This window comes from Mytilus trossulus, chromosome 4 (assembly GCF_036588685.1).
Source record: "Mytilus trossulus isolate FHL-02 chromosome 4, PNRI_Mtr1.1.1.hap1, whole genome shotgun sequence".
Taxonomy (NCBI): Eukaryota; Metazoa; Mollusca; class Bivalvia; order Mytilida; family Mytilidae; genus Mytilus; species Mytilus trossulus.
Window position 1 is genome coordinate 72,154,250 of NC_086376.1, and position 18,811 is coordinate 72,173,060.

General features: G+C 32.6%; 2 protein-coding genes across 2 annotated transcripts in view; both read right to left on the bottom strand.

Moving 5' to 3' along the window:
• Window positions 1–5,103, bottom strand: part of LOC134715897 (uncharacterized) — a 32,712-nt gene extending 27,609 nt beyond the window's left edge. Inside the window, exons 1-4 of the mRNA XM_063578442.1 lie at window positions 4,998–5,103; window positions 2,915–3,080; window positions 2,415–2,571; window positions 1,489–1,593 (exon numbers count right to left, since the gene is read on the bottom strand). Coding sequence (XP_063434512.1) covers window positions 1,489–1,593; window positions 2,415–2,571; window positions 2,915–3,069 — 417 coding nt within the window. The 5' untranslated portion in view covers window positions 3,070–3,080; window positions 4,998–5,103. The remainder of the gene's footprint in view (window positions 1–1,488; window positions 1,594–2,414; window positions 2,572–2,914; window positions 3,081–4,997) is intronic.
• A 3,446-nt stretch (window positions 5,104–8,549) lies between these two features.
• Window positions 8,550–9,722, bottom strand: LOC134714157 (uncharacterized). The gene is made up of 2 exons (XM_063575395.1): window positions 9,639–9,722; window positions 8,550–9,160 (listed from the first exon to the last, which is right to left on the bottom strand). The coding sequence occupies exons 1-2, from the start codon at window positions 9,678–9,680 to the stop codon at window positions 8,822–8,824; spliced, it is 381 nt and encodes a 126-aa protein (XP_063431465.1). The 5' UTR covers window positions 9,681–9,722; the 3' UTR covers window positions 8,550–8,821.
• Window positions 9,723–18,811: the final 9,089 nt, after the last annotated feature.

Below are 18,811 nucleotides of genomic sequence, written 5' to 3' on the forward strand. Positions count from 1 at the left end.
GAAATTTAAATAAAGTTGAAATGTCCGGGAAGTTTATCAATCTTGTTCAAATGACGAAAATACGACTGAACTGTGAGAAATGATTAAAATGAAATGCTGACTGACTGATTTAACTTAAATAGATTATTATGATGGTCATTTATGAGGTTTTATAATGATAATTAAGGGATTAGTGACCCATCTGATTGGCGATAAGCGGATTACTTGTCATCACAACTTTTAACACCTTTGGTAAACGTTAATTACCTGAGGGCCATAAACTTGTCAGAATCATAAAGACAGGTAGAATTCAAGTAATTTGATGTGTAAATACTTTTACACTTTCCAAATTTAAGTGACGAAATTGATATGAAATATTTTCGTCATTTCGAAAACCTTTTCGTAAAATACGAAAGTGACGAGCGCTAGCTAAATCACTGAAACTATAATCGGCATGACTTTATCTGATGAAAATACCAATACTACAATAAGACTTACGCATGGTTATATACTTTAATTCAATCACGGACCCGCGATTTCACGGGTGTGTTCTAGTATATGGTATAAAGCTTCATGAATTGTTTCAAAATATTGTTATTTTATAGTATGATTTCTGGTTCCAAACAGATCTGAAGAAGCTAGAAACAATATTTCCAATTCAGGACTATAGCACTGGAAAATGCAAAAAAAAATTCTCCTCCCTTGACTTAAGGTGGTACCCAACACCTTGACTAAAATTAATTTGGCTCGTTTAATTTCATAAAATTTTAACAAAGTATTTACTTTGACCCCTTGACAAAAATATAAAAATTTCAAAAAATTTGAACCAACCGTTTTATCAGAAAATTTACACTGGTTATATAGCAGTTTGACAAACACTTATTTTGATCATTGAGAAGCATAATATTCCCTTAACCCTTTCCTTGATGAATTTTTATTTTTACATACTTGATTCGCATAGGATTTATCCAATGAAAAATAATCATCAGGTTTAAAGTATTAATGCATGCGAAAACAAATTTTTCATTAATGAAATTCCAGTCAGATTTTCTCATGAATATCCTTTTTATATTAGATCTTTTATATTTTAAAAGTCTGCTGAAGTTTTATCCTAGATAATACGTTTCAACTGAGGCACTACACAGGCATCGAAAGGCGTCATTATGGAGTAAAGGGGGTGGTGTCAAAACGCGTCATTATGAAGGAAAGGGTTAGAACACAATGTAATTTAAACGTTTAGCTGATTATACAGAGTGATCTCCCTGTAGTGTTAGGTACCACCTTAAAAGATTTATTTCATTTGAATCAGTATCTACTTATTGAAGCTTAATGAAAATTTATGCAGTTAAATTTAAAAAGAAGAAAGAAACTATTATGTAATGCAAATCTATGCACTGCTTTGATTTATTCATTTATTGGTATTTTCTTTGTGCTGCATCAGCGCATAAGTTATGGTAACATTTTCAATATTTTACTTCCTCTACACCTTTTTTCCCCAACATTTCTTACCCGTGAAGCTATCACCAAACATCTTTTACCAACAGGACACACAACTGTTAAATAATTCTCCATAAAATCATCTGGTACTTCTACTAACCATTCAGAATACATTAACTAAAATATAAACAAGAATTGTAACTGTGAAAATATTCATACATTTTAATTTCTTTATAATAGCCATTTGTGTACAGATTATAACTAATTTCAGACGAAATAATGTTTGCTTTATTCTGTCATTTAATTCTTCTCAGATAAATAGTATAATATTTTTGTACAAGCTTTTTTTTGTTGAATAACAGCCTGTTTATGTCTTGCAATCCCAGTTAGCATGGTTAGCCACATATTGCAAATAAAGTTAGAGTATTCAGTTAGAAGTGTGTGTTTTTGGTTGCTGTCTCATTTGTTTATATCCTTCATCATCCTTTTATTCATATTTCATTTATTATACATTTTTTTCCAGATTAATAGAACATAGCTGATAACTGAGTGACCATAATAAATGGAATTAAAATTGTTTATAACTTGAGAGATTCCATTCTCTGTATGTATCTGTACTGTGCTATCATAATACTGTGGATTCATATATTTTCTTGATAAAGGAAAAATTGTGGATATTTGAGACATTATTTCACAAAAAAACCTACAGACAACATGTACAATCTAATAGAAAATTTGTTGTGTTTTTACACACTTAAATTCATGCTGACATCAGAATCTTTGAATATTGGAATCCACCAATTATAATAATAAATAAATGTTGAATCCACAGTAAACAAAATTAAACGAATGTATGCTGAAATTGAAGAGAACCCGTCCCAATCTCTCAAGTCTCTTTTGAGTCTTGATGACTTAACATGTTGTCAGGAGCATATGTTCTTTTCTACTGTGCTGTGGACTTTATACTTTTCATTGACCATGTTGAACCAGCTATATACCTGATTTCTATAATATTTCCCAGGACGTCTGATATTGACATTTTCCTCTGTGACTTGAATATCCATTGATTCCTGAGAGTCAACAGATTCTGCATCAGCGTTATCCCATTGTCCCTCGGAAAGGTTCCGCACATGACTCAAATAATCAAATCTGTGCCTGAAAAAACATTCATTTCATTTATACATTGTTACATGCAGGTTAGTTTGTACCAATTGAATACCTAAATGTATAATTAAAACATTATAGATCACTACATATATAACTCAAATTATACTGTACATGCCAAGTTTTGTTCTAAATAAAATAAAATTTAAAGGTGCTTTGCAACAAAAGGTTTACCTTTTTTGTCAGTCACAAACTGTTTAATGTTATTGTTTCATGTGTTCTACATTAATGTTGTTTTCTAACAATGCAATTTTTAATACTTCAGTAAGAAATGCAAAAACCTCTAGAATGTTTACTTTTATGATACTTGCAGTCACAAGAATGATTTACTTACTTCTTTTGTTCTTCTAATATCCTATTTCTTCTGGTTTCCTGGTCAATGCGATTTCGACTTTTGTACTGTGAAAATCTGGGATGAACAGCAGCTGTGCTATTTGGATCACTACTGACAGAAAAGTCACAGGCAAGTTTAGCTGTCAACTCGTCCATGCTGTCAAATTCTGTAAAAACATATACAAATTAGCATTAAAGAACTTAAAACAGTTCTCAAAATAATGTTTTTCTTGTTTATCTGTTAAGCCATGCCACTTGAATGATGCCTATTTATGCCTACAGAACTAAAAATTGTTTTCTTCAAAAGGTCAATTTTCAGTGCAATCAAATCAAATATTACTAAATTCCAAACATAATAATGTGTGTTGTTGAAATAACATAGTTATTCCAGATATTTCCCCCCTCATTTTAATATTTAATTCACATTTTACTCATTTTTTTTACACCTAAAATAAAATATGGGAACCAAATAACTCATTTACAGCAAAATATCAATATATTCAAGATATTGATTTTTGCAAAAAGAACTTGATTGAATAAATATGAAGTAAAGTAGATTTAATAAACTGCTTTGTTGAACACAGCTGGATACGCCAGCAGAGGTCAATCCCTGAACAGTTGGGACACAAAATTCAAGCTTGATACAGGTCTGAATTTTGATTGAAGTTGAATGCTTCTTTTTGTAACCTTACAGGGTTGTAAAAGCGTTGACCGTGTGCACATTTTTAGAATGAAGTACTTCCATGCTTCATACAAAATGTACTTCAGTCATGATCGGGTCATCGCTTTTACACCCCAATGAGGTTACAAAAAGAAGCATTCAATTCTTAATGAAAGATTTCTTGCTGTTCAGCAATACTTAGTAAATCTGTTGTCAGACTATAAACAAACAAAGTTCAATAACTTCTCAATGTAAATTAAAATCAGTCATCACAGCTTAATCAAAACTGCTCTAAGCACGTTTAGGATATTGTCCAAAAATTTGAAAATAACCCTTTTTTTTTATGAATAAAATCTTATAACTCAGAAACATAAAATCTTAAATTTACAAAAATCAAAAGTGAGCTTACAACAATGGATACAAACAATTTACCAAATTTTCATTAGAAAGTGCTGAATGTTTTTATCAAGTTATTGTCCGAAAATTGGAAAATCCCCTTTTTAGTAATGAATAAAACCCAATTAATCGGAAACGTATAGTCTAAAACATGTTAAACTTATAGAAATCATGAAAAAATAATTCACCAAAGTTTCTTGTAAGGTGGTGAAAATATTTTTGAGTTATTGTCCAAAAACTTGAAAATCCCCCCTTTTTTAATGAAAAAAATCCTAAACTAGAAAACAGTAAATCCCAATTTTATAAAATACGAAAGGGAGCTACCGTCAATAGATATAAACAATTCACCAAAGTTTTAATGCATATTGGTTTAAGCATTTTTGGGTTAATGTCCGACATGTTATCGACAGAAAGTCAATGGTTTACCATAATACTTTCTGTAAACAGGCGTATAATAATTAGTAACATGTCAAGATATTTTTAAACTGCATTACTTGATACCATGTGATGTAAGAAACAATAATTTCTAAATGCACTAAACATGTGGGTGAACAAAATTAAATAATTATGATCCCCAAATAAAAACTTGTATGGTTACAGACAAACCAGATATATATCAGAAGATTGATCTTCAGGTCAAAGAAGAGGACAACTTTGACCATGACAAATCAAGGCCCCCAAAGTACCGATTAGAGTTAAAACTCTGGTCTGAGTACCAGAGAACTCAGACCAGAGAAGAGTGTGGCTGTGTGAGGGTGTTAATCAGATTATCGCCCTTGTGATGACTGAAGTGTCCCAGGTCAGAAACGAACCCCCTACCTTCCGCACTGTAGCAATCGGTCCAAACCACTAGACAACGAACCCATAATACTAAATTATACATGATTCATGAATAATTTTTCGATGCTGAGTTGCCGGCTAACAGCGGCATGATGTGCTAAATTGTAGAGTTGTCTTGTACTGATACACAAAGTTTAGGGTGTATTAACAGAAGAATATCAAGTTATTTAAATATAAATCAGCATACTAGTTCATATATTCATGAAGTTTCAATGTTTGGTGTTCGTTTTCAACAATTTCAATTTCAGTCAAAACAAATTTTTGCCGGAAGCACGATGTGATCTGGAATCTGATCACCGGTACCGGACGGACCGAGAATTCCGTAATCAATGTCGATATTGCACTAAGTGTTACAAAACTCCAACTTCTTAATACTTGATAGTATGATCTAGTATCCATTATGCTCTTTTCACTCATAGATGATGGTTAACTCAATATACCTGGTAGCATATATTATATGTATAATTCTATACAAGAAAAGCAGAAATTCGAGTAGCCCACACCAAATTGTAGGGTCATTGTCGAATAGGACTCTAGCTGTATATTACACTTTTACAGTATACCAAGGAATTATGAGAATTCAGAATTCTCAATTTCAAATTCAATATCATTAGATATATAAATATGTCTCTGATATCATATACATTTAAATTCATATAATTATAATACAAATCCTTGTATCTCTGTTAAGCCCATGTTAAATAGTCAAAATTATCATTACAGTCACATGCTATGCATGTGGGTTTTAGTTTCATTAGAATTATTCAAGTCCATCCTTAGTATTACTTGTGCTTAGGTGCTGATGAGGTACTGACAAAGACTTCAATAAGATTTTGCTGATAACTTTCAATCATGATATCTGAGTCAAACTGATTCAATCGTAAAACATCATTTAATTATTGCCGAGTTTGCTTTTCTAAAAACAAGATGGATTGAAAGATCTGTAAAACAGATTGACGCATATAGCAGATAGCCCGAGATTTTTCTAATGGTCTTTTTAAAGACTTGTGGAGACCATTAGAGTCGGGATCCATTCTCACGACAAGCCCTTATAACTTGAGGCCCACAATCGTCAAAGCAAACTGCCAGTCCTAGAAAAATTATCAAAGTGATATGTTCTTTTTTCATACTTCTTTTTTTCTGTAACCGAGGCTCATAAGGAACGCGACTGGTAGCGCCGACATGGCACATTTCTCCTGCTATATAATAATGTATACGCGGGTTATGTTTATCTCTTACAGTTTATGATAGTATGAGACTAAACGCCTAACGGGAGGGGTTGTTCTTAATTTTTATATGATGAAGACATATCTTTCAACCAGTCACGGTTTAATTGAGGTCGGGAGCTAACATGTATGTACTGAACAGCAACTAATAGTCCTTTGTTAATTCATGTATCATTGCCATTTTTTGCTTAGTTTCTTCTGTTATCTATTCTGACATCGGACTCAGACTCTTTTTTTTCCAGTTTTAACTGAGTTTTACTGTTCGTGGTGCTGTGTGCATGTTTGATTATTCTAATTGGTTAGAATAGTTATCAAAGGTAACAGGATTTTGATTTAATACGCCAGATGCGCGTTTCGTCTTCATAAGACTCATCTGAGTGACGCTCAGATCTAAATTATAGTTATAAAGTCAAACAAGTACAAAGTTGAAGAAAGTTAGAAGTATAGGGGGTATGTTGCGCACTTGTCTAAAGTTTGGAGCATATGGCCTTTGTTAGTCTTGTATTCTTTTTTTCAATAGTTGATTTATATAAATATATATATATATATGTTATGTTGTCATTTCAATGTTATATTTAACTTTGCCATTAAAGTGCGAGGTTTGGCATGCCACAAAACCAGGTTCAACCCACCACTTTTATTCCCCTTTAAAAGTGTCCTGTACCAAGTCAGGAAGAAGGCCATTGTTATATTATTGTTTGTTTCTGTGTGTGTTGCAATTTAACGTTGAGTCGTTTGTGTTTTCTCTTATTTTTGAGATATTGAGATAAGACGTGGCACGGTACTTGTCTATCCCAAATTCATGTATTTGGTTTTGATGTTATATTTGTTATTCTCGTGGTGTTTTGTCTGTTGCTTGGTCCGTTTCTGTGTGTGTTGCGTTTTGGTGTTGTGTTGGTGTTCTCCTCTTATATTTAATGCGTTTCCCTAGGTTTTAGTTTGTTATCCCGATTTTGTTTTTTTTCCATGGATTTATGAGTTTTGAACAGCGGTATACTACTGTTGCCTTTATTTATGGAGTTTACTGTGACGTCCATTTTCACTAAACTATTACACAGTTGTTTTTCTGGTCCAATTGAATCCCGCCTCCGGGTGAATATTGTTCTCGGTGTGTTGAAGACCCATTCGCGGCTCAGTTCGACTAGTTTCTGCCCTTGATCGAGTTGTTGTCTCTGGCACATTTCCAATTTCCATTCTCAATTTTAAGCATTACCTTCCGTGCAAATCAACGTCACAATCTAAATAAAAACAGTCTTACAACAAAGGAAAAACAAACAAATTTAGTCTGAAATTCAAGAAAAGTGAAGATTTTTTATAGGATATTTGTTTTACTATCAATGCTGAACCACGAAAAAAAATGTTGGGAACTTGCCAAGAGAAAATAGCTGTATACTATCGCAAGACTCCGTGGTCCAGCATTAAAACAAAAAAATATCTGATAGAAAACGTTGAATGTAAACGCTACGAACATATACTAAGTGTTATTTTATAGAAGAAGCAATTGAGCACAAACTTGTGTCTTATTCAGGGTTTTTTATGAGGAAAAAAACCCCACATAAAACCCTGTTCAGAATCGTTGGATCATTAAGTCCCATTAAAAATATATTTATCAGGACAATTCTGATAGAGTCTATAAAAGGCTTATCGCCTTATGACATCTCCTGGAGAGAGAAATATATGATGAGGTGTTCATATAGAATGTTGCTACATCTACATCTTATGAAGAGACGTCATCAATATAAAGTGAAGTTGAATGGTAGTGCTACTCTTGAGAGTATTCCACATGCAAGTATATGAAAAGGCATATTATAGCACAACTGCTTCCTAAACTGTTTCAGTAACTAACGTCTTTTGAAAACAAAATATCCACCAAGCAAAACCAGTAAGAGTTCAGTATACCTGATATACACAAATAAAGTGTGTGAATATATGGTAGTGATTGAGGATCTAGGAGAAAATATACCAGCACAACATACTTGTATTGGTCACAACGACATGTACTGCCAATAGCCCCGGGTTTTTCATCGCACCTTGTAGACTTGTTTAATCTTTAATTGTAATTTGTATCCACGACTCGTAGCTTTAACTATTTTGACATGTATTTGTTATCCCTTTTCATTTTTTATTTTGTCAGAAACTCTATATATATACTTTTTTTGTGTAATAAATGACTGAGTTCATTTGAAGTTTAAGAATATTTTTTCTGACATGAATTTAGGCTCAATATATTTTGATAGACAAGTTTCGAAGATAAGTATATATATGTATTATTACATTTTTTTTAAAGCGTGCATGGCAGTCGTAATGATAGCAAGGCAATTTTTACGACTGATTGAATACATATGTATACATATGCATTTTGAAATATTTTATTTGTAGAAAATAAACAATATCTTCGATAATCATACAGTTTAAAAATATTTAAAAAAGTATAATAAATGAGTAGATACTATAAGTATATATAAAATCAAAAGTATGGATTCTAAACAAAACACATATGTATACACCTTTCCCCCAAAAAAATTATTTCTACTTCCATTCAGTGAAATAAAAGTAACCATAACATCAAAATGTATTGATTTCCATCCCAAATGTTCAAAAATGTCTAAAGTCTCCCCCACCGATATTGTTTTTAATCATGCACAATTATGCGAAAATAAAGTTTTGGAACCCACTTCCCTTTCTCAAAAGGCAACATGATATTCCTCCTTTCTACGGGCTATTGGTCTAAGCGTACATGCACTGAATAAATGAGATCAGAAATAAAATAACGTAAAATTGTTGACTAGCATCGAGTAATCAGATCACTATCGTGAGGCAGAACTAGTTTATGAATTTCACATAATTCTTTCCTGTTATCTTCCAATATAACATACATCCATTTTGTAAATTCTGCTTTGTTAATTGGATGCCTTGACAGGGTAATTCTTTTATTACAAGTATAGTTTGGTATACTGTGTCCAGAATTACTTGCTTGATGCTTCATTATACATAGCAATATCTTCGCCTTCTCATTATCCCAATTCACCTTTAAATTGTTTTGCTGTGCATAATAAGTTGTTCCAAAATGTCGATAAAGAGCTATTTCTGTCAGTTTATTGTATGCTATCGTCCAATTTGATACCTGAAGAGTAAAAAAAATAATCATTATTATAATTTTACGGTCTAAAATCTTTAAATTCTTTTTTTGTGTGTGTAAAAGTCGCAATTCTTAGTGTCTTTAAATGCATCTAAGTTGCTAGTTTATATCAGTTCAGTTGAAAGTCTTATTCATTAAATCTTCTCATACATATTTTTATTCGGACGGTAATGTTGTCTTATTTACTGCACTAGTTTCTGTAACTTGTTTTTGCTGTGTTTATCCTTACACGACGTTTTTTTTTTAAATCTGTTCTTTGCGTCCCGATCTGGTTCTCATAGATATGGTTTATGGTTAATAAACAGACAAACTATTGTATATACTGGCATACAAATAAACTTATGTGAACAAACAATATCATGTCATGGAGGTTGTTGTCATATGATGAATTTTTCATATTTAGAGCAAAATTGTCGGAAACGAAACCACAAACTAACTGCGATTGTCTGTTTATTCTACTTACTAATGGTGAGTAATGAGTGTGATTTCTTGGAACAGTTGGCATATCCTCTTTTTTAAAATTGGAAACTGGCGACAAATCTCCACCTAAAACCTGCGAAAAATTTTATAAGATAATTAAGTGTTACAGCCTTGAGACATAATTATACATCATCTTTTCATTTAATTTATTACATTCTCATTTTACGATATCAATATGTAGAAAACCCTATAATCTATACATATTGTTGGAAATTATTTTTTGTTGAGAAGCTAGGAACCGCAAGTCAGATTTTCATGTTTTAGGGTTCGGAACCTGACAAAATATGAATTCGAACAGTAAGTTATTTGCTTTAAAACATCTTTTTTTTAAATTTAGTAAATGATTTTAACGTCTTGATGATTGCTTTTGTATAAATCTAAAAAATTCTTATTTCAAAATTATTGGTATCCAACCATATTAAGAGTATTGTTTTTGAGCTCGATGTCTTGTAAAACTGTAAATGGAATTTTTCGGTTCCTCAAATGGATATATTGGGACCCTCTATAGCGGCAAGTTGTTCGGTGTGAGTCAAGGCTCCGTGTTAAAGGCCGTACATTGACCTATAATGTTTACTTTTATCAATTGTTACTTTGATGGAGAGTTGTCTCATTGGCACTCATACCACATCTTCCTATATCTATAGATGTATGTTGTCAATTCCTCATACATATATAGAGCGAGTTCTTAAATCAATAGTTTAACTGACCCGGCAAATATTCGAGTCTAGAACCGCTTCAGTTGTTTCCTATCTTATGAGTTTTATTTTATAAAGTAGACTTTGGTGACATATATTTCATTGTTTCTATTTAAATCATTCCGCGTATTTTTCACAATTTTAATGCCCCTGCAGCTTAAAGTTGGAGAAGGCGCATATCATTTTATCCCGTTCGTCCAACCGTCCTCCGTCTATCCTTCCGTTGCTCTGTCTGTCCTTCTGTCCTTCCGTCAGTCTGTCCGTCCCAGTATGGGAATATCGTTATTCAAGATAACTTCTCCTACAGTTTGATTGCTAGGAAATTTCCACTTCTCTGGCTGTGTGTACATTTATTTTAGATGTGTATGTTTTTAGGGTTGGGATTTTGATCGATTTTTGCTCTTTTTGGAGAAAGATAATCTTTGTCATCATTTTGAAGTATTTACTTCCATAAGAGGTGCATATAGTGTTTCCGGATAACGCCTCTCAAGAGATGACTGTATTGTATTTGAAGCTTTAAGGACCTCCATCGGTAGTTTTACTGTCGCAAATTTAGTTTACCTGGCGACGCGGAGCGGAGACAGGTAAACGGGTATTTGCGACAGTAAAACTACCGATGGACGTCCGCAAAGCTTCAAATACAATACAGTTATCTCTATTCTAATGCAAAACAAGTTCATAATTAAATTTCAATCATTATTTCAGTGTAAAATCTTCATTAAAGAAAATTCCGCGAAAAGATGTTATCTTCTTTGGTCCCTACACTAGGTGACGTCATAGGTATGCTTCCGGCGTCAGGCATAAACACCGGGCGTTTTCTGGCTTCTGTGCCGCTTCAGAATGTAATAAAATTTGATAAAAAGAAGATATCTAGGAGCAACAAGTGAGTTTTTTGTTTATTATTGTAGAAATAACATGACAATACATTCCGCAATTCAAAATGTCGGCTTCCTTAGTTACAGACAAGTAGATAGAGAATTTTACGCCTGCTGTCATCCAATCAGAACAATTGTTACAAAATAATACACCTTATCGCTATTTGTCCGCCATTACTGGATATCGCACAGGTTCCCGTAAAATTATGACGTCATAAAACAAAATAGCTGACGCCACAATGAAAAAGTGATTGTTGTATGCATCAAAAGTTCAAGCGGCAGGGTCAGCCGGGAATAGCGATAAGGTGTATTGCATTAGAATTTGAACGCTAGGAATTTTTCTCTTTGGTGGCTGCTTGTTCATACACTGAAGGTGTGCAATTGTTCAGGATTTTATTCCATCAATATTTGCAGTTTTTTTTTTTATTTTATTAGTATTTGCTCTTTTGGGAGAAAGTTAAACTTGCATTTTTGGAGTATATATAAAAAAGAAGATGTGGTATGATTGCCAATGAGACAACTATCCGAAAAAGACCAAAAAACACAAACATTAACAACTAAAGGTCACCGTACGGCCTTCAACAATGAGCAAAGCCCATACCGCACTCAAGAATATCTAAAATAGTTTTTTTGTGTTATACCTCTTGAACATGCGATCATTTTTTATTTATACTATCATATCATTACTTACCGAGAAAATGTTTCTAATTTCATTCGTTGTTTCTGATGACAAATGTAGTAAATTATTTCTCAAACTATCTTCAATATAAAGATCCCTTTCAATTTGACAATTCCATTCGCAAAAATTTGTTCCCAGTCTAATATGTTGTCGAGATTGATGGCAGAAGTTTCCATAGGAAAAAGAGTCACAGTAAATTATAAGCACTACAACAACTACAATAGAATAAGGATAAATAATGTAAATACGTTATGTGATATACAGGTATACAATCAATAACTAATTTTGGGACCATGCTAACCTCAAAATGACCGGAGAAAAAGGGCTCGATTATGAAATAAAAAGTGGACAGCGAAAAACACTTATAGATAAACACGCAAATTTGTATAATCATACGCTTTTACTCCATGAAACTTCAGATGATGCCGATATGATTGAAAACAAGTAGCCAATAACCAAGGAACACTTTCATGTAAATTATAAGTACTTATTTAATAACATTCTAGTATCTAATGTTGTTTTTCCGTTTCTACTCTATTAGAATCAGCGCCTGCATGTTTTATACTAACGGTGAAAATGGTCTATGAGCAATTACTTAGAAAAAGGTTTGTAATATCAATGAAGACAATAGAGAGAAAGACGACATGCCTTTTGTTTTTCAGAAGACTATATTTTGGTTATCCGTGCTCTCTCAGTAAATGAAATTATGAAGTTCAAAATCTCTCAAAAAAGAGAAACTCAAAATACTGCTTTGACACAAGTAAAACTTTTTTGAGGAAAGAGAATAAATGTCCGCCAAAAAGATTGAAAAAAATGTGATTAACTTAAAAAAAAGAAAAATCAAAGACATGTGTCCAGAGATCACTCAGTGGATAGAAAAAAATACGCAGAAGTTAAATTTGGTAAACATTAGATAATGAAATGATTGGCTATAAAACAGTATGTTTTTGCAGTTTTTCTATTTTGCGTAAAAAGAGGCTCGAATTTCTAGTAGTTATGCCCATAGTAAACACACTATCTGGAAATAATCCCATCGGACAGTAAACTATATTTTGATCAAATATAAATCATTTTCGTCCCAGAATTACACAAACCTCTATAAATCATGATTAGATTTCCTCGAAGTATATAATATAATTATTGCATACCTTACTAAAGAGATCTCCTTTTAAAGCAATACAGCTTAGATTTTCCATAAATATGACAAATCTGGCAATTTCCATTATTTATTGAAAATAAAGCTTTGGTCATTTGTACCATACACTCTTACTTTCATTCTCTTGAAAATATCCATGGTCCAAATTGAATGCAAATAGAAATCTGTAACTTCCTACAAAAGCGGATCTTCCAGACGGTCAGTATTGCAACATTTGAAATTAAAGAACATCCGAACGAAAGTCGTAACAGCGTTTTTCTTCATCATCATTTTATGAAATCGATAAGAGTATCAATTGTTTGCATAGATGATTTGCAAATTTTGATGTTACTTTCATGAAATGGAAATGGAAAAACGGTGTTTTAATAATGACGAATTTTTTAAAAATATTTTCGAAAACTAGCTTTGTAAATAACTGTTAAGATGGTCAATTAGATAAAACAAAGAATATGAACTGATTCACACCTAACATAATGTGTGCATCCAATGATAGCTCAGTACTTAGTAATGTATATCTCTTTTTTGTGTACCATGGTTAATGATTACTTTAAAAAGAAAATTTAAAAAACAAAATATCTTAAATCATTTCAATCTTTATTAATTGTTTGAAAAAAAAATGAAACAATACAACGGAATATGAAAAGGAGTGTAGCGAAATTTCTTTACTAATCCAATAAAAACCATTTTCGCATTAGACTACAATTTTAGTGAAACCGTCAATTTGTGACCGGTTCATGTAAAATAATGTGTCATATCATTCCTCACACTTAAATGCAAAAGAACTTTAACGTCGAAGGCAAATGGAAAGTGGGTTAAAACAGAAACTAACTACTATGGAAAATGAAGCCAGTGGGTGGGGGATAGATTTGAGCAGAAATAAAACACAAATTAGCACTGTCATATATATCTAGCCAGCTCAAACAGTTTGTTTCTTTACAAGTTTGTCACTCTTAAAACGCTTCTAATAAGAATAACGAGATGTTCGTGTTAGATATAGGCTGCCAATGAATTTATGAATTTAATCACATACTGCAATACAATACGAAACAAGCATGCAATAAGTTCCAACAATACACAATGATCGAACGCTATAACTAATTGAGCAGATGCATTTATAAGCACGATAATATAAAAAAAGGTTAAGTCAATTTCGAAATACCCTGTAAGATTCAGACATTGTATATAAACTGACTAATTCTTTTGTGGCATTTAACATAATACCTTTTAAATAAACTGACTAATTCTTTTGAGGCATGCCTTGATATATTGAAAGGAGACAAGTTTCCAGAATGCCTTAAATTATGACATAGAACATAGAATTAGATGTATACCATTACTGAAATGATCGTAAAAACTAAGCCACTAAAAGTATTGTGAATAGCAGAGCAAATTATTTTATGATTACAAATGAACTCAACAACATTAAAGTTTAGAGTTTTAACAAGTAAAATATATCTGTTAGTTTACACTGCATTGTATGGTAATCTATTAATATACATTATAACTGCATTATATTGCCTTCTATTGATATACACTGCATTGTATGGTTATCTGTTAATATATATTATACACTGCATTATATTGCCTTCTGTTGATATACACTGCATTGTGTGGTTATCTGTTAATATATATTATACACTGAATTATATTGCCTTCTGTTGATATACACTGCATTATATGGTTATCTGTTAATATACATTATACACTGCATTATATTGCCTTCTGTTGATATACACTGCATTGTATGGTTATCTGTTAATAAACATTTTACACTGCATTATATTGCCTTCTGTTGATATACACTGCATTATAAATATATATTATACACTGAATTATATTGCCTTCTGTTGATATACACTGCATTATATGGTTATCTGTTAATATACATTATACACTGCATTATATTGCCTTCTGTTGATATACACTGCATTGTATGGTTATCTGTTAATAAACATTTTACACTGCATTATATTGCCTTCTGTTGATATACACTGCATTATATGGTTATCTGTTAATATACATTATACACTGCATTATATTGCCTTCTGTTGATATACACTGCATTGTATGGTTATCTGTTAATATACATTATACACTGCATTATATTGCCTTCTGTTGATATACACTGCATTATATGGTTATCTGCATTGTATTGTCATAAATCTAAATGACATGACATTGAACTGAGGACAGGGGCCTCTTAAGATATTTATAATTTCATTCGTTTAAACGGGCAGTGCATTAGAGTGAAATTAATTTCTCCTGGGTGTTTCATCATATGTAGCATAGAGGGCGTAATGTTTTCCCGCTTCAAAATTATTTTCGCGGTATTTTATTGCCTATGTTATCATTCAGCACGACATCGTCAATCTGAGCAGTCGAATTTTCTTGGTAAATTTTAATTCTGGTTAAGTTTATTAAGCTTTTTATTTGGAGAGTTTTTTTTGTGTCGATACTGATGTTTGAGTTATAAATACAGTCCGCCAAAAGTTAAGCACCACCTATTTTTATAGCATAGATTTTTTTTCAAATTTAAAAAATCAATTATTTCACGAAAAAAAGAAAACAATCATATAGCAATTTTGCTAATGTATACCATTAACAAACCAGAAATGTAATTTTAGTCACTTTGGAAGGTTCTATGCATGTAGGTTTTCCGTTCATAGAAATAGTGTAAATTACACAATTCAGAAACAGAATTTAAGTTTCACTGTGATTTTATTTTTTTACAACAATTGATCACCCAATTTGATTACATTTTTTTACACATAACGTTTGGTATGTTCGGCAAATGTAATGTTAATATTTGAGTCAATAGCATGTGTAACAACCTCACTTCCGGTACAGTTTCATAATACGACACATCATACTCGGTAAAAGCCTTCAAGCTACAGTTTAAGAAAATCTGTTGCATTAAACAACAAATACCACTTTTAAATCGACAAAATATTGTGAAGGTGGATCTCTGTGATTGAGATTTCAACCAATGGCATCTCAGACATGTTTGATAGGGTTTATGAATGGGGACATGGAAGGCTAAAACATAGTGTAAATGGCTTGTTACTCTTTGGACTCGGTTAAAATCCTTGCTCTGTGTGTTCTAGCGTTGTCGTCCATGTACAAGGGTCTTTGCAATGTAGACGCAAGTGGGGGATCATTAAAATGAGGGACTTAAATGTTTTAAGGCACCAAATCTCTGTATGTCTGTCCGTTTATGTTACCCTGCAGAATATGCATACCCAGCTTATAAGGGTATAAGAAGCAACCCCGTACTGGAACACCACCAGCACTGAATGCAGTCCTTGTGCAAACATTGTTTTTGGTCATAGAACGTTTTGTTTCCCCGCGAAATTCGTATTATTGCGTCTACTGGCAGTACAAGAAACTGAATACAATCTAAACAATGAGTGTTTTCTGAGCTTCTTATGTTCAAGCATAGATAGTCATTATCCCGTTAAAACTTGACGCTAGAGTGCCTACCTGTAAGTAAAGGTCTCTATACACCACGACTTGCTCTTCGGTTGCCTCTGAGAAATCGACTGACCAATGTACGAACACTAACACGACCACCTGGAGAAACAGTGTATTTGAAAACGCGCAGATGAGCTTTGATGAGAGGTTGCTTGACTGCTTTATCGGAGTTCAATCTTTTTGGTCGTAATGAATTTTCATAGGGTATGTTGAAGGTAATTCATAATACCAAACATTAAAAATTATTCGCAATAGTTATAAAAATATTGCCAGTTATATTTCGGTGGTGCTTAACTTTTGGCGGACTGTATATTATATGTGTAGATATATATGTATGTATTGAGATTATTTATCATTAAATATAGAGCATCGGCGTTGTCGTGCGACTATCCACTTTACAAAGGCTTTTGGTATTTATTATGGCGTTTATATGCAGAGTGTGTACATATATATACTTGGATATTTGGTACAAGTATTGGTTATACTTGGATATTTGGTACAAGTTTTGATTATACTTGGATATTTGGTACAAGTATTGATTATACTTGTTTATTTGGTGCAAGTATTGGTTTTATGTCTACATTGATGGGTGGTTTATACCAGGAGAATAACTTTTATTGTGTAACATGTTAATCTAATGATATACTTACACTACCATGTTTATGCCGATTTGTTAATATACACTGCTTGTATGGTAATCTGTTAATATATACGGCCGTATAATATTTTGTGATCTTCAAAGTTTCATTAACACTGCCTTGTATAATATGGTGATTTTTTAATACCCCTGAATTCTGTTAATAAAAAATACTCTAATCTAAGGGCTATAGAAATATTGATTTCGCACATCCAACAGAAAAACCCTTTAGTGTATGCGAGAATTTGTTGGTTGTGTGCGATATATAAATGACTATTCTTTCTATATTGGGACATTGGATGTGATGCCTCGTGTTACTGTAGGAAGAGTATCACGCTCTCTTTACGTGAAGAGCTATTTCAATGGTCCAACATTTCTGTGCCTGTAAAATATACCCTCTTTTCTAGTGAAAGTGAACATTCATTTCTTTCATCCAGGTTAATCATTTGAATGTCTTAGCTCAGCATGATTGTATTATTTTTGAATTCACGGTTTTCGTCACAACATACATGAAATATTTGCCATTGGAAGGCAAACATCAAACTTATTCAGTAATCTAAATATGCACGAACTTTATGTCATGTAAAACTAACCAAAATCCACCAATTAAAATATTCATAGCTTTCTTTGCTCCATATAACTCACTTTTGTGTTGAATCTAGATTACCTTTTTTATTGTAAATTTTGTTCTATTGTAAGAACTAGGTGTTGTCATGAAAAGATGAGCATACTTTTACTGGGACAACTAATTAGAGACATAAACACTTTCCCTTCTGGTATCTGAAGAATAAACTTAGTTATACAGAACCAACTATTTTTTGTATTTCAAGAAATAGAGAGCCATGGTTAAGTGGTTAGTGCATCAGACTACTAACACAAAGGTTCCTGGTTTTTTTCAGTCTTTTCTTCTTCTTTTAGTTTCCGTACTCCATCATAATATTGATGACTATGTGCCGTGCATGCGTGGGTAAAATTTACAATTTTATATTTACATAAAAAAAATTAATAAAGAAATAATAATTTGTTTTTGTTTTTCATGGTACATGATAAGATAAAACTATTTACAAGGTGTCACATTACATGGTGTAGTATAGGTTGAGAACAGATATAGGAATCGGTTCTCTAAATGCTTCAGCTGTGGTGCATTGGACAGCAGTAACTTGTAAAAGGTTCCATTGGAGGATTGTCCTAGGAGAGAATGAAAATTGTGTTGCCTGTATGTGCCTGAATAAGTGACCGTGTGAGTGTATAGTCTTGTTCGACAGTTTGATGGTATTTCAATTCCCGTTCCGGGATAAAAATGGCAGGGACCGAATTTTCGGCCCTTCCAATGACACCATTTGCGAGTATGGTCTTAAGGAAACGATGACAGCAGAAGGGGACGATAAATGACTGACTCAAGTTAAGAGAGAGCCATATCTCTTGCACGTAAAAGACAGCCTTGTAAATTTCGACAAAAAGTAAGCTAATCGTGAGTGCCGCTACAAGGCAGCACTCGCACCCAAAAAGTTGAAAGGGATTGATATAAGTTCGATAACTTGTTTCCCCATCCACTATAAATAAATATGTTTAAACTAGGACTTTAATTTGTGTCTTGACCTCAGTTGGTCGCGTATCTCAATGCTACAATTTTCTACAAATTA